This window comes from Mobula birostris, chromosome 10 (genome assembly GCF_030028105.1).
Source record: "Mobula birostris isolate sMobBir1 chromosome 10, sMobBir1.hap1, whole genome shotgun sequence".
NCBI classification, from domain to species: domain Eukaryota; kingdom Metazoa; phylum Chordata; class Chondrichthyes; order Myliobatiformes; family Myliobatidae; genus Mobula; species Mobula birostris.
This window is the reverse complement of record NC_092379.1, coordinates 4,526,687-4,541,230: the sequence shown is the minus strand read 5'-3', so window position 1 is coordinate 4,541,230 and position 14,544 is coordinate 4,526,687. Positions and strand designations below refer to the sequence as shown.

General features: G+C 52.2%; 1 protein-coding gene across 1 annotated transcript; it reads left to right on the top strand.

Moving 5' to 3' along the window:
• Positions 1-883: 883 nt before the first annotated feature.
• Positions 884-13,549, top strand: LOC140203771 (uncharacterized). The gene is made up of 3 exons (XM_072269834.1): positions 884-1,069; positions 2,192-2,510; positions 10,472-13,549. Exons 2-3 carry the CDS (start codon positions 2,349-2,351, stop codon positions 12,161-12,163), a joined length of 1,854 nt encoding a protein of 617 aa, XP_072125935.1. The 5' UTR covers positions 884-1,069; positions 2,192-2,348; the 3' UTR covers positions 12,164-13,549.
• Positions 13,550-14,544: the final 995 nt, after the last annotated feature.

Here is a 14,544-nt window from a genome sequence, read left to right as displayed (position 1 = left end):
TCCTCTTAGCATCCTCCTCACAGCTAACACTGCCGCCCAGCTTCGTGTCATCCGCAAACTTGGGAGATACTGCATTTAATTGCCTCATCTAAGTCATTAATATATATTGTAAACAACTGGGGTCCCAGCACTGAGCCTTGCGGTACCCCATTAGTCACTGCAATCCAACACATACAGTCACAAAATAATATCGGCACCAGTCCCTGCGTGGCCTTGCCTGAAGGTTGACAAAAAAAGTGAGTGGACCCAAGGCGGAGGTTGTGGAAATGAAAGAGCCTAAAATATTAACTGCTTCTCTCTCCACAGACGCTGCCTCACTTGCTGAGTGTTCACAGCATGTTCTGTCGCTTCTACTCCCTTAGGAGTTTGCAAAGATTCAGCACGATGTCACAAACTTCGACAAACTTCTGCGGACGTGTAGTGGAGAGTGTGTTGACTGGTTGCATCAGAGCCTGGTGTGGAAACACCAATGCCTTTGAACGGAAAGTCCTACAAAAGGTAGTGGATTCAGCCCAGTACATCACGGGTAAATCCCATCCATTGAGACGTTCCCACAACCAATGATCCCACTTTAAGGACTCTTTATCTCATGTTCTCATTATTTATTGCTATTTATTTACATTTGCATTTGCACAGTTTGTTATCTTCTGGTTGATCTTTCATTGATCCTGTTATGATTATGATTTTTATTGTCATTTAGTAATGCATGCATTAAGAAATGATACAATATTTCCTCTGGTGTGATATCACAAAAACACAGGACAGACCAAGACTGAAAAAAACTGACAAAACCACATAATTATGACATATAGTTACAACAGTGCACAACACCCTAACTTGATGAAGAAAGTCCATGAGCACAGTAAGGTTCAAAGTCTCTCAAATGTCCCACATCTCACGCAGACGGGAGAAGGAAGAAAAACTCTCCGTGCCATGCCGAACACAATCTGACTCTGAGTCATCTGAAAACTTCGAGCTCTGATCAGCTCTCCGACACCGTGTACTGAGCACACGTGTACCGTGTACTCTGTCCGAATGATTCAACCTCTTTCTCAGTCGCCAAAAGCAGGCAAGGCTTTTATAGTTACTGTTCTATAGATTTGCTGAGTATGCCCACTAGAAAATGTATCTTATGGTTGTATATGGTGACAAATTCAGTGCGCATGCGCTGGTCATGCATGCAGCCTGGTACAGCCGTTCCGATCTATTCTTACTTTCTTCTTCTTACTTTTTAATTTACGTTATTTTTTGTATTTTTTTTCTCACGGTAACACGTCGAAGCTGCACCCTCTCTAACATGCTGGTACAGAGAGTTTTATTTAGGTTTTCTTTAGCGCTGGAAATGGTTACATCCCGACACGCGGGACAGAAGCAAGGTCACATTGTGTATTCCACGGACCAGCAAATCCCAGCCGGCTTAGCTAACAGAGCGGCGGACACCCCTGCTGAAATCCGGAGGAAAACACGCAGAGGAGGCAGAGGGGGATCACAAAGTCGAGGAAAGAGGACCAGGTTGAGACAACAGCGACTTATGGAGAAGAGGAGTTCGGTGGGTGATACCGTTCCGGCTGACCAGAAGTGCACTGAGAGCAGTAAGCGTGAAGGAGTTGGGTGCTTACTGATCTGGTTAACAACGGATGGTGCAATCCGGGGCATATTACGATCAAGGAACGTGCTTGCAGACTGGATATTGAACTTTTTACTGTTGGACTTCGGCCACATTCCACCGCGATACAACACTGGCGGCACGGGAGGTCCTTCCTGCCTGTGGCCATCGAATGTGCAGCTCCTCCCGTGGAGGGTCAGACACCCTGAGCCAATAGACTGGTCCTGGACTTATTTTCCATCTGGCATAGTTTGCATTTTGTTGTTTGATTGTTTGTGGTTTTTGTATTGCTATATTCACGCTCTATTCTTGGTTAGTGCGGCTGTAACGAAACCCAATTTCCCTCGGGATTAATAAAGTATATCTATCTATCTATATATGTATTTTGATAATTAATTTTAATTATATATCATTAGCACATGAGGAGATTTGGTATGTCACGAAAAACACCCAAATTTCTAGCGTGGAGAGCATCGTAACTGGCTACATCATTTTATATATATATATATATATATATATATATATATATATATATATACACACACACGCTGTAATTCACAGTTTTCTTCTTCTCTCTGTTATTAGGTATTGTATTATACTGCTGATCCAGCGTCAATAAATTCCACGACACACGCCGTTGATATGAGCCCCGGTTCGGATTCTCAAATTTACTCCGGATTGCACGAGGAGAGCACCGGTGAAACTACAATGACCAGAGTGCGCCGCGGCGGCTGCGGACCGGATGTGGACGGGGAATCCCCGCCCCCTCCCCCCCGGCCGGCGGGGAGCCGCGAGGAGCCCGAGGCCCTGGCAACGGGTGCACGCGCCGCCGCGGCTGTCACTCAAAGTGTCGCAAGTCGCTGCGCCCCGTTTGCAACAGGGGGGAGACTTTATACAGAGAGAGGTGAGCCGGGGCGGGGGTAGACTGGTGTCGGGAGGGCCAGCCTGCAGGCTGCAGAGGGTTTGGGGGTGGGGGGGAGGGCATCGGGTGGATGGGCCGAACCGCCCGGGGGTTAGACCCCCTGTGCACGGTGGGCAGCGTTGCCGCCCCGTCTGCGAAGGGTCCCGTGTCCCGTGTCCCGTGTCCCGATTCCTCAGTGTTGGGACTGAGCTGAACTCAGCGAATGCTCCTCTCCCAATGCAGCAGCCGGACCCACGACATGGGCCTGTAGGCCGGAGGGGGTGGACAACCCGCGCGTAGGTTGACCATGAGGTTGGGTGGGTTGAGACCGGGTCGGCGGGAGGCTTCTGGCCCAATGCTCTTCCTGGATTAAAGATACCGAATACAGGGAGGTGGGATGTTATGCTGAAGTTGGGTGAGGTGGTTGAATGCTTCAGCGTGTCTAACCCATCTTGGCGAGTTTTCTCGAGGAGGTGGATGGAGGCCAGGCGGTGGATGTTGTCTACATGGACTTTAGCAAGGCATTTCACAAGGTGACACATGGGAGATTGCTGAAATAGTAAATTGGGCTTTGTGGGAGAAGCCTCTCTGACTAGTGGGGTGCCACAGGGATCGGTGCTGGGCCTGTTGTTTGTCATCTATATCAGTGATCTGGTTGATAACGTGGTTAACTAGATGACACCAAGCTTCTGGGTGTAGAAGGCTGTCATGGCTTGCAGAGAGATCTGGACCAGCTGGAAAAATGGGCTGAAAACTGGCAGGTGGAATTTAATGCAGACAGGTGCGAGGTGTTGAACTTTGGAGGGACCAGCCAGGGTGGGTCTTACACAGTGAACAGTGAGGCACTGAGGAGTGTGGTAGAACAAAGGGATCTGGGAACACAGGTACATAATTTTTTGAAAATCGCATCACAGGTAGATAGGGTCGTAAGGAAAGCTTTCGGCACCTTGGCCTTCATAAATCAAAGTATTGAGTACAGGAGATGGGATGTTATGTTGAAGTTGTATAAGATGTTGGTGAGACCTAATTTGGAGTATTGTCTGCAGTTTTGGTCACCTACCTACAGGGATGGTGTAAATAAGATTGAACGAGTGCAGAGAAAATTTACGAGGATGTTGCTGGAACTGCAGGACTTGAATTATAAGGAAAGACTGGATAGGTTAGGACTTTATTGCTCAGAATATAGAAGATTGAGGGGAGGTTTGATAGAGGTGTACAAAATTATGTGGGGTATAGATAGGGTAAATGCAAGCAGGCTTTTAACACTGAGGTTGGGTGGAACTACAACCAGAGGTTGTGGTTTAGTGGTGAAAGGTGAAATGTTCAAGGGGAACATGAGGGGAAACTTCTTCAGTCAAAGAGTGGTGAAGAGTGTGGAACGAGCTGCTGGCAGAAGTAGTGGTTTCGGGGTCGGTTTCACCGTTTGAGAAGTTTGGACAGGTACAGTGGCACAAGAAAGTCTGTGAACCTTGTAGAATTTTCTCTTTTTTCTGTATAAATGTGATCAGATCTTCACATATGTCCTAAAACTAAATAAAGAGAACACAATTAAATAAATAACACAAAAACATTATACTTGTTCATTTATTTATTGAGAAAAATGATCCAATATTACATGTATTTGTTGGAAAAGGTCTGTGAACCTTTGCTTTCAGTAACTGGCGTGACCCCCTCGTACAGCAGCGAGACATTTCCGGTAACTGTTGATCAGTCCTGCACATGGGGCTTGGAGGAATTTTACGTGAAGATCCGATCACATTTTAAGTAATATTTATGCAGAAGTAGAGGAAGTTCTACTGGGTTCACAAATTTTCTAGCACTGCTGTGTGGATGGATGGGAGGGTTATGGAGGGTATGGGCCCTGTGCAGGTTGACGGGAATAGGCAGCTTAAGTGGTTTGGCACAGACTAGATGGGCTGAAGGGCCCCTTTCTACACTGTACTTTTCTGTGACTCTATGCCATCAGGGGTGGTAACCTAATCTGCTCCTTTATTCAATCCTCTCGTTTCCTCCTTTCCCTTTATTCTCACACCCCCCACCCTAACAATGCAAGTTCCAGAGTGTCTGCCCACTCCCTCGTCCTTTTCCCACCAGCATTTTGAACCAGAGAGTATAACTTCATCATCGAATTGTTCCCACAGTGTAACGTCTCTTTGTCTCATGTTCTCGATATTTATTGCTAATTTATTTATTATTATTTCTGTTTTTTTCTTTTTGTATTTGCACACCGGTTGTCCACCCTGTTCGTGCGGTCTCTCATTGATTGTATTATTTAGATTATGAGAACACTCAGTCCTCTTTTATTGTCATTTAGAAATGCAGACATGCATTAAGAAATGATACAATGTTTCTCCAGAGTGATATCACAGAAAACAGGACAAACCAAAGAGTAACACTGACAGAACCACATAATTATAACATATAGTTACAGCAGTGCAAAGCAATACCATAATTTGATGAAGAACAAACCATGGGCACAGTAAATAAAGTCTCAAAAGTCCCCGAGTCAATCGAGTCCCCGATAGCAGGCGGCAAAAGGGAGAAACTCCCTGCCATAAACCTCCAGGCACCATCAACTTGCCGATACCTTGGAAGCAGCCGACTGCAGCTGATCCTGAGTCCATCCGTCCGAAAACTTCGAACCTCTGACCAGCCTCTCCGATACAGCCTCCCGAGCGCCTTCCTGTGCTGAGCGCCTTCGACCTCGCCCCAGCCGCTGAAACACGCAAAGCCGAGGATTTCAGGGCCTTCTGCTCCGGAGGTTCCGGACCACACAGTAGCAATCATAATAATAATACTCAATCATACTCCATTGGACTTGTTGAGTATGCCCGCAAGAAAATAAATCTCGGAGTTGACATAATTATTTAACTTAGTTTCTGAGATACAGCACAGAGTATATCTTTTGAGCCAAGCAACCCCTGATTGAATCCTAGCCTACAACAGGGCAATTAACCTACCAGCTGGTGTGTCTTTGGACTGTGGGAGGAAACCCACGCGGTCACGGGGAGAACGTACAGACTCCTGACAGACAGCGGTGGGAATTGAACCGCTGAGCCGCCCGAGTGTATGTGGATAATAAATCTGCTTTGAGCCGTGCCCTCCAGCCAACGCCTGCTCGGAGCCCACGCGCGATTGTGAAAACGGTCTGCGTCTTGAACGGCTGCTTGCCTCCCTCCCGCGGTAACTGGCTTCGTGGGATCCTGCTGTGTATTGCCGTACACCCAAAGAAATACTTCGGAAGCATTTGGGATACCGAGTGCGGTTCCTGCCGCCGGGCGATAGGAAGGATGCGATTACGCTGGAGAGAGTGCGGGCACCTTGGTGGGATCTGAGGATTCTGGTTATGAGGAAAGGTAGGGTAGGCTGGAACTTTTATTTTCCTGGAGTGAAGGAGGCTGAGAGGTGACCTGCAGGGGTTCCTGACCTTTTTTATGCTGAAGACCCCACCGTTATCTGAGGGGTCTGTGGACCCCAAGCTCGGAACCCCTGTGAGGTTTATAAAACTACGTGGGGCATAGATAGTGCAACACACACACACACACACACACACACACACACACACACACACCCTCCTCCCCCTCCCCTATCCCGGAGGAGCTCAGCAGGTCAGGCAGCGTCCGCGGAGGGAAATGAACGGGCAGCGTTTCAGGCCGATGCCCAAAATGTTGACGGTTTATTCCCCTCCTCGGACGCTGCCTGACCTGTTGAGTTCCTCCAGCATTTTTGTCTGTGTGCTGCTCAAAATTTCCAGCGTCTGCAGAACGCTTGTGGCATAGACAGGGTAGATAGTCGAGGTATTCCGCGCCCCCCCCCCCCCGAAACTGGAAGGCAAAGGTGTAAGCAAGTGATTGTCGTAGTCACTGTCCCAGGGTTGGGCGCTGATAATGTGCGGTGCTGCAAGTCCGGTCACCTGGCTGATTGGCGGACTGCGGAGGGGCTGTGAGTCCTTGGTCGTAGTGAGAACAAGGCCTTGAGCCATGGTGTCGCCTGTTTGCAGCCGTCCGGGTGGGGTGGTGAGGGACTCAGACTGTGTTCTTTTCCCGTGTGACGGTTTTTACCGCTGTCTTGTCCGCGCTGTGCGGACAGTGGGGGAGTTGTGTGGCCTCCATGGCTGGGCCTTGGGCTGTGGTGTCGCCTGTCCGGGGAGAGGCGTTGGAGCTGGTGCTGCCCCCCAGTGTTCGCTCGGCAGAAGGCAAGCTGTACTGTGATGGCAGACTGCTGCAACCTTCGTGAACTCAGGGACTTGGACTGACATTTTTTTCCCGTCGGTCAGTATGTTTACTGCCTTCGTACGTGCGCCTTGTGCTGTGTGTGACTGTCGGTACTGTGTTTTTCACCTTGGCCCTGGGGTAACGCTGTCCCATTTGGCTGCATTCATGAATGATAATTAAACCTGAGGTTGAAGATTAGAGGGGAAGGATTTAAATTGGGCATGAGAGGCAGCTTTTTCCACACAGAGGGTGGTGGCCATTTTGATTGGACTGCCAGAGGAAGGGGTAGAGGGTGTGTGCGATTACACTGTTCAGAAGTCATTTAGAAAGTGGATGGGAAATCGTAGGAGGACGTGGGAGATAAACATTTTGGTTAGGATGGTCCAGTGGGGCCGAAGGGCCTGTTTCCTGCTATGAACATCGTCTGTCCCCTCGGCAGCGTCAGGGACCCGGCTTCTCTCCTCACCTCAGATGCTGTCTGTGCAGAGTTTGCACGTTCCCCCCACTTTGACTGTGTGGTTTCCAGTGGGTTCTCTGCTTTTTCTTGCTCGTCCCAGAGGCGGGTTAGTTAACTGTTGTAAATTGTCCCTGGGTGAAGCATAGAATGTGGGGGGCGGGTGGGGTTGTTGGTGGAATTGATCAGAGTGTGGTGCGAGAGGAATTGTAAATCTGGAATTAATGAGCTGTACTGACCCTGATTTCACCCTAATCACCGGGCCATTTCACCTACGTCTTTTATTTTTTATTGCGATACAGCACAGAACAAGCCCTGCCAGCCCTTTGAACCACACCACCCAGCAACCCCCCCCCCCACCACCCGATTTAATCCCAGCCTAACCACGGGACAACTTACAGTGACCAATTAACCTACCAACCGGTACGCCTTTGGGCTGTGGAATGAAACTACCAGGAGAACAGACATACTCCTTACAGACAGCGGCAGGAATTGAACCCGGGTCGGCGATGGCCCACACCGATCTGATGGGCCGAAGGGCCAGTTTCTGGCTGTATGACTCTGTGTCACCACTTGCAAAGAGTTGCAGTGTGATGCAGATCAGTAATCGACCTTTCAGTTTATTGTATCTAGAATGTGGTCCAGTCAGTTCCAAAACATGCTGTTTTCCTGTGCAAGTTCCAAGTTCCCAGCCCAGTGTTTTGATCTGACTCTTGCTTTTGTGAGTCTGATTCCTGCACTCAATTAAGAGTAGATTCCAGATCGCAGTTAGTTATCCTCTGTCTTTCCTCTTAGAATTGCAACCTGCCTGTTATACTGCTGGCGTTTCGGGCAGAAATGAGTGTCCTCCATCTCTGACAGCGTTCAGAGCTTCCTTCATCGTGTCAGTAGCTTCCTCTTGGTTTTCACTACTGTCAGACGTGCAAGTCCCAGGTGGAGACTCAGGAATACCGTCACACTCAGATGTAGAAGGATTCTTCATTGCTGTCTCCAAAAACAGTTTTGTTTGACCAGTCAGTGTAGTTAGTCTTGTGCTGAACCCCCGAACCTGGAGGACCGGTGGACACTCTTAGTCTGGCCTCTACCCTTTGACCTGTTCGTCATGGGTGACCTGACCAAGAGCTGAAGCATGAAGTCCTGACCCCAGCCAGCATAGCTCTCCGGGTCACTGAGGCGCACAAGCCTCCAAACCCTACGACAAGGTTGTGCTCCCCTTAGAGGAGATCTGCAACTGGGGCTGCTTAATGTGGTGAATTTTGATCGGAAGAGAAATTAAATCTGGGCGCTGGAGCTCTGAAATGAAAGACGGAAAGTGGGAGAAACACCCGGCAGGTTAGAATCCTGTGGGCACAGAGAAGCAGAGTCAATGTTTCAAGGTTGAAATTTATCTTTTGGGTGCACGTTGAAACAAAGTGAACTGAATCGAAGTTTACTCTGTTTCACTTTGCACAGTCTTATCTGACCTGCTGTGCAGTCAGCATTTTTAAAAACAGATTTGCCTTATCACACCCATCGAAACACACAGAGAAATGAGTCGCTTGTGTCAATGACCAACACAATCCGAGGAGGTGCTGGGAGGGCAGCCGGCATGTGTCACCACAACTCGCTAACCTTAACCGGCAGCTTTCTGGACTGTGGGAGGAAACCAGAGCACCCGGAGGAAACCAGCACAGTCACAGGGACAACGTACGAACTCCTTACAGAGTGCAGTGGTTTATTCTGTTGCCTTCCCCCTTCCTTTCCAGTCCTGACGAAGTTCAAAGTACGTTTACTAGTTCAAGGACTGGTCGGGTCCCGAAACGTTGATGGTTTGTTCAGTCCCATAACTGCTGCCTGACTGGCTGAGACCCTCCAGCAGAAATAAAGCCTAATGGTTGTCTCTGCAGATCGTCACACGTACGGCTATGCCACTGTGCGGCCCTAACCGCCAAAGCCTCTTGTTTGTTAATGTCATAAATATGGGAGAGTTAGGAACCTTTTGAAATCACCAGGGCCGGGGGGGGGGGGGGTGTTGGGATCCTATTGAAGACACCAGGGGCCCATGGATGCTGGGATCTTATTGAAGACACTAGGGGCTTGGGGAGGTGGGATCCTGTTGAAGACAGTAGGGCCCAGGCATGTTGGGATCCTATTGAAGACACGAGGGGCCTGGGGATGTTGGGATCCTATTGAAGATATTAGGGGCCCGAAGATGTCGGGATCCTATTTAAGACATTAGGGGATTGGGAATGTCAGGATCCTATTGAAAACAGTAGGGGCTGGGGGATGTTGAGATTTTATTGAAGATATTAGGGGCCCCGGGCTGTTGGGATCCTATTGAAGACACCAGGGCCCCGGGGTGTTGGGATATGCAGGTACACCAATAAAGCTGAGCGCCAGTGTAGCGTAATGGTTCATGTAAGGGGCGGAGTTTGGAAGTTGAATTCCGGCATCCTCCATAAGGAGTTTGTGCGTTCTCCTGGTGACCACGTGGGTTTCTTCCCACAGGCCGAAGATGTACCGGTGCTCAGTTAATCGGTCATTGTAAATTGTCCCGTGGGCAGGCTGGGGTTAAATCGGTGGGTTGCTGGGCAGTGAGGCCCATCGGGCCTGTATCTCAGTAAATAAATAGAATTCTGCTCACTATTAGCGGCGTTGCGGTTTATGTGAGGGGCATTTTGGAGTCTGGCAGCTCAATTCCAGCATCCTCTGTGAGGAGTTTGTATGTTCTCCCTGTGACTGCGTGGGTTTCCTCCGGGTGCTCCAGTTTCCTCCCACAGTCTGAAGACGTACTGGTTGGAGGTTAATTGGTCATTGTAAATTGCCCTGTGACTGGACTAGTTTTAAATAGTGGGTTGCTGGATGGTGCGGTTCATAGGGAGGGTGAGGGGTGGGAGTTGTCGAGGGAGGAATAGGGTGAGGGGTGGGTGGATTGGGGAGGGTTTGAGGGGTGGGAGTTGTCGAGGGAGGGATAGGGTGAGGGGTGGGTGGATTGGGGAGGGTTTGAGGGGTGGGAGTTGTCGAGGGAGGGATAGGGTGAGGGGTGGGTGGATTGGGGAGGGTTTGAGGGGTGGGAGTTGTCGAGGGAGGGATAGGGTGAGGGGTGGGTGGATTGGGGAGGGCTTGAGGGGTGGGAGTTGGAGTATTGAGGGAGTGGTGGCAGTGTGGGAGGAGTGTTTGAGGTTGATGAAGTAGGAGGGGTTGAAGGGTTGGGAGTGAAAGGCCCACAAGGCCTGGGACCCCTCTGGCCGGGGCCAGGCCAGGCCAGGCCAGGCCACCCGCCCCCTCACTAACCCCGGCCCTCTGCTCTGTTGCAGGGAATGAGCAGCCACAGTGAGCACGTCCTCCAGCAGCTCTGCTCACAGCTCGAGTACGGCTTCCTCTGCGACTGCTCCATCGCGGTGGGTGACGTGCGGTTCCGGGCTCACCGGGTGGTGCTGGCGGCCTGCAGCTCGTACTTCCACAAGCTCTTCGTCAACCAGCCGGTGGAGTCTTCGCTGGTGGCCCTCAGCCCTCAGGCCGTCAGCCCCGACCACTTCGACCTGATCCTGCAGCTGATGTACACCGGCCGCCTGGGGTCGCCGCCGGCCGACCCCGAGCGCTTCCATGCCTCCCTCAGGTTCCTAAAGCTCTACAATGCGGGCCGCTTCCTGCCGCCAGGAGATCGGAATGCTGAGGAGGCCTCGCTCCTGGCCTCGACCAAGCCGCTGGTCTTTGGTGTGCAGCTATACCCGGAGCGGGCAGCCAGCGAGAGCCTGGGGCCTGCCAACGAAAGCCTGGGGCCTGCCAGCGAGTGCCTGGGGCCTGCCAGCGTGAGCTTGGGGACAGCCACGTGCTCCCAGGTCCCGGTGGCGGTCAAGGCGGAAAACCCCGAAGAGGCGTCGGACCAACAGGCCGGCCTGGGATCTGTGGAGGAGGAGCAGCCGCACGCTGACAAGGAACACCCGCGGCCGCAGGCCGAGTGCCCTTTCTTCTGCCCGCTCTGCGGCCTGGCCTTCGAGCGGGCCCAGAGGCTGCAGGATCATCTCAGCAGCTGCTGCAGCGGCCCATTCCAGCATGAGCCTGCCATCAAGCGGGAGGAGGAGGAGGCCGAGAGGCCCAGCCTGGATGGCAGGCCCCGTGAGGGAGGGCACGCGGAGGCCGAGGAGGGAGGCTGCAGGCCCTGGGCCCCCGAGGGTGAGGACTATGAACTGGAGGAGGGTGAGGTGCGCTTCCCTGGCGATGATGACCTGGTCCTGGAGAATGCCACCGACGACTCCTTCAGCAGCACTGAGAGCAGCCTAGAGGGTGACGGCGAGGGCTCAGGCCGGTCAGAACCAAGCGAGGAAGAAGCAGGAGGCGGTGGGCCTAGCGAGGCCTCCCTCTCGTCCCTGGGGCTCGGCCGCAGCCCCTGTCAAGCGGCCCGGCGCAGGGGCAAGGCCTGGTCGTGCCAGGCCTGCGAGGGGTGCTGCCTGGCCGAGGAGCGGAGCTGGGGTCGGAGCTGCAAGAAGAAGCGGCTTAAGAGGAGGAGCAAGGAAGGCGAGGAGCCAGCGGCCGCCCCTTCCGCCCTGCTGCAGGAGGCCGAGAGGCCGCAGCCGGCGCCCAAGCTGGTGCCGGGTCCGGGGGAGCTGGCCGCGGCTCGCGGCCTGAGCGAGCGGCTGGCCTGCCCGGCCTACGCGCGGGCCTTCCCCTGGGAGCTGCGGATGCAGCTGGCCGGCCGTGCGGAGGGCGTGGTGGGGGGCGCCCGCTTCGGGTGCACCATATGCGGGTACCGCAGCCGGCGCAAGCACGCGCACCTGCGGCACCTGGCCTCGCACCTGTTGCCGGGCCAGGCCGTCTGCCAGGTCTGCTTTGAGATCGTGGGCAGCAAGGGTGACCTGCAGCAACACCTGGAAAGCCACCTGTACTCCTGTGGCGTCTGTGGCCAGAAGTTCCGGCTCAAGAAGGACATGGTTGCCCACGCCAACAGCTGCTGGTCCAGGAAGCTACACGGGAGGGCGGGCAGGTTTGGCTCCAAGAGCAAGAATTGATGCCAAAGGGAATTGCCAAGGACACTCACTGCCTTCGGGCAGGGGCCCCGGACGTTGAAATCTGGAGCACAGGTGAAACTTCCAGAAGGATTCGCCGGGTCGGGCAGCGTCCACGGAGAGAAATGGACACCCAATGTTTTGGGTCAAGCCCTCCATGTGGACTTTGGGGACTTAGCTGGTCGAGCGGTGTCTGTGGAAGGAATTGGGACGGTTGACGTGCTGAGTCAAGAACGTGGTAGGTCGAGTAGGAAAGCGGTGGCTGACGGACGCTCAGAAAAGGCAAAGGGACAGTGGCATTTTTAAGCGCCAAGTCAAGGTACCTGGGCTTTGCTAGTTGAACTGGCGTTTAATGTCCCCCTTGAAGGTGGCTGTGGAGCTGCCTGTTTGAGCGTCTGTTCTGGTGGTTAATGACAACTGAATAACTTGCCAGGCCGATCAGTGCAGCAGACGTTGCTGTGCGTCTGGCTTCGCACGTAGACCGGGCGGGGGTGGCAGGTGACCTACCCTGCCGATATTAGCCAACTAGAAGGGTCTTTAGGACAGTCCACTGTGGTTTTTGTGGATAACATTAGACTTTCAAATTCCAGATTTCAAATTCAGCACCATCTGACATGGTGGGATTAACCCAGCTCTGGATCTGGAGATGATTAAACCCTTTACTAATTTGCTGCCCCTCATACCACTGGCATTTAGGGACAGCAGTGGAGGCCCTTCATCTCTGTCTGACCTTGGCCACTCAGATGTAGAAGGATTCTTCATTGCTGTCACCGTAACAGTTGTGTTTGACCAGCCAGGGTTGTTAGCCCTGAGCTGAACCCCCAAACCTGGAGGACCGGTGGACCACTGTTAGTCTGTCCTCTACCCTTTGACCTGTTTGTCATGGGTGACCCTACCAAGAGCCAAAGCATGAAGCCCTGACCCCAGCCAACATCGCTCTCCGGATCCCTGAGGCACGCAGGCCTCCAAACCCAGTGACGAGGTACCACAACCAAAGCCCTGACTCATTCTTGAACCGGAAACGCTGACTGCTCTCTTGCCTCTGCAGATGCTGCCTGACTCCACGGAGCCCCGCAGCAGCTGTGTGTGTGTGTGTGTGTGTGTTGTGTCTTGTGCGAACCGGGCTGCTGCTCCCCGTGCAGAGAGACTCCTGATTGTTGGGGAACGCTCAGTGCTAGTCCGCAGGGCGAGGGCGGCCTTCCGGCCGGAGTCTGAACTAAAAGCAGTCCAGAGCACGGCTGGGTTCGCTGGTAGTACCTGGGGCTCTTGTTGAGAAAATCTGGAAGCTTAGCAGGACCCTTTTCCTGTGCTCCGTTTAAACTGGCCGGCTTCACTGGAAAAGTTCTTATATTACGAGGGGTGATTGATAAGTTCGTGGCCTAAGGTAGAAGGGGTCAATTTTAGAAAACCTAGCACATTTATTTTTCAACATAGTCCCTTCCTACATGTACGCACTTAATCCAGCGGTCGTGGAGCATACGGATCCCTTCTTTGTAGAAGTTGGCGTCTTGGACCTCCAGAAAGTGTCCACAGCAAGGGTGATTGATATGTTCAATAAGGGAGAAGGAGATGAGTTATACAGCTCTCGTTACATGCACGTGCAGTTCAACTCTTTGAGTGATCATGCAGAAAGTTTGAATTAAAACTTATCTCCTTCTACCTTAGGCCACGAATTTATCAATCACCCCTGCCATGGACCACTTCTACAAAGAAGGGATCCGTATGCTCCACGACCGCTGGACTAAGTGCGTACATGTAGGAGGGGACTATGTCGAAAAATAAATGTGCTAGGTTTTCGAAAATTGACTCCTTCTACCTCAGGCCACGAACGTATCAATCACGCCTCGTACTGTGTGAAATATAGAACTGAAACTGTTCAGATGAAAAGGCAATAGTCTGGAAAAGTTTCTGCTCTCGTTCCTTCATGGAGCAGGATTATCAAGAGCTTTACTGTCTGCGAGCGGTGCACTATTTGGAAGTGCCATGTTTTTTTTAAAACAGAACTCCTTACCCCTAAGCTCCACCTGCCAGCCCAGGTGGATATAAATGCCATGGCCCCCGGTTTGAAGAAGGGAGGAGTCCTCCCACGATGTCTGGTTAGTGTCCATTCCTTGACCAGTTACTAACGGGGTGGTGATCTGGTTGTCGTTACAGTCACGTTGGGCTTTCCATTCCCCATCGCTTCTTGCCCGTCATCACCAGTCAGGTTACACCTCCCTGGAGATGAGAGTGCCCCGTTGGCCAGGGAGCACACATCTCCCATGAGCCATTGTGGAGGGAACACACTCGGGCTGTTGGCCAGGGAGCACACATCTCCCATAGGCCATTGCGGAGGGAACACACTCGGGCTGTTGGCCAGGGAGCACACATCTCCCATGAGTCAT

Bases quoted from the DNA above. Each gene is read 5' to 3' on its own strand.
- LOC140203771 (XM_072269834.1), top strand. From the start codon at position 2,349: ATGTGGACGGGGAATCCCCGCCCCCTCCCCCCCGGCCGGCGGGGAGCC. The intron at 2,511-10,471 runs GTGAGCCGGGGC...GCTCTGTTGCAG, and splicing joins GAGACTTTATACAGAGAGAG to GGAATGAGCAGCCACAGTGA.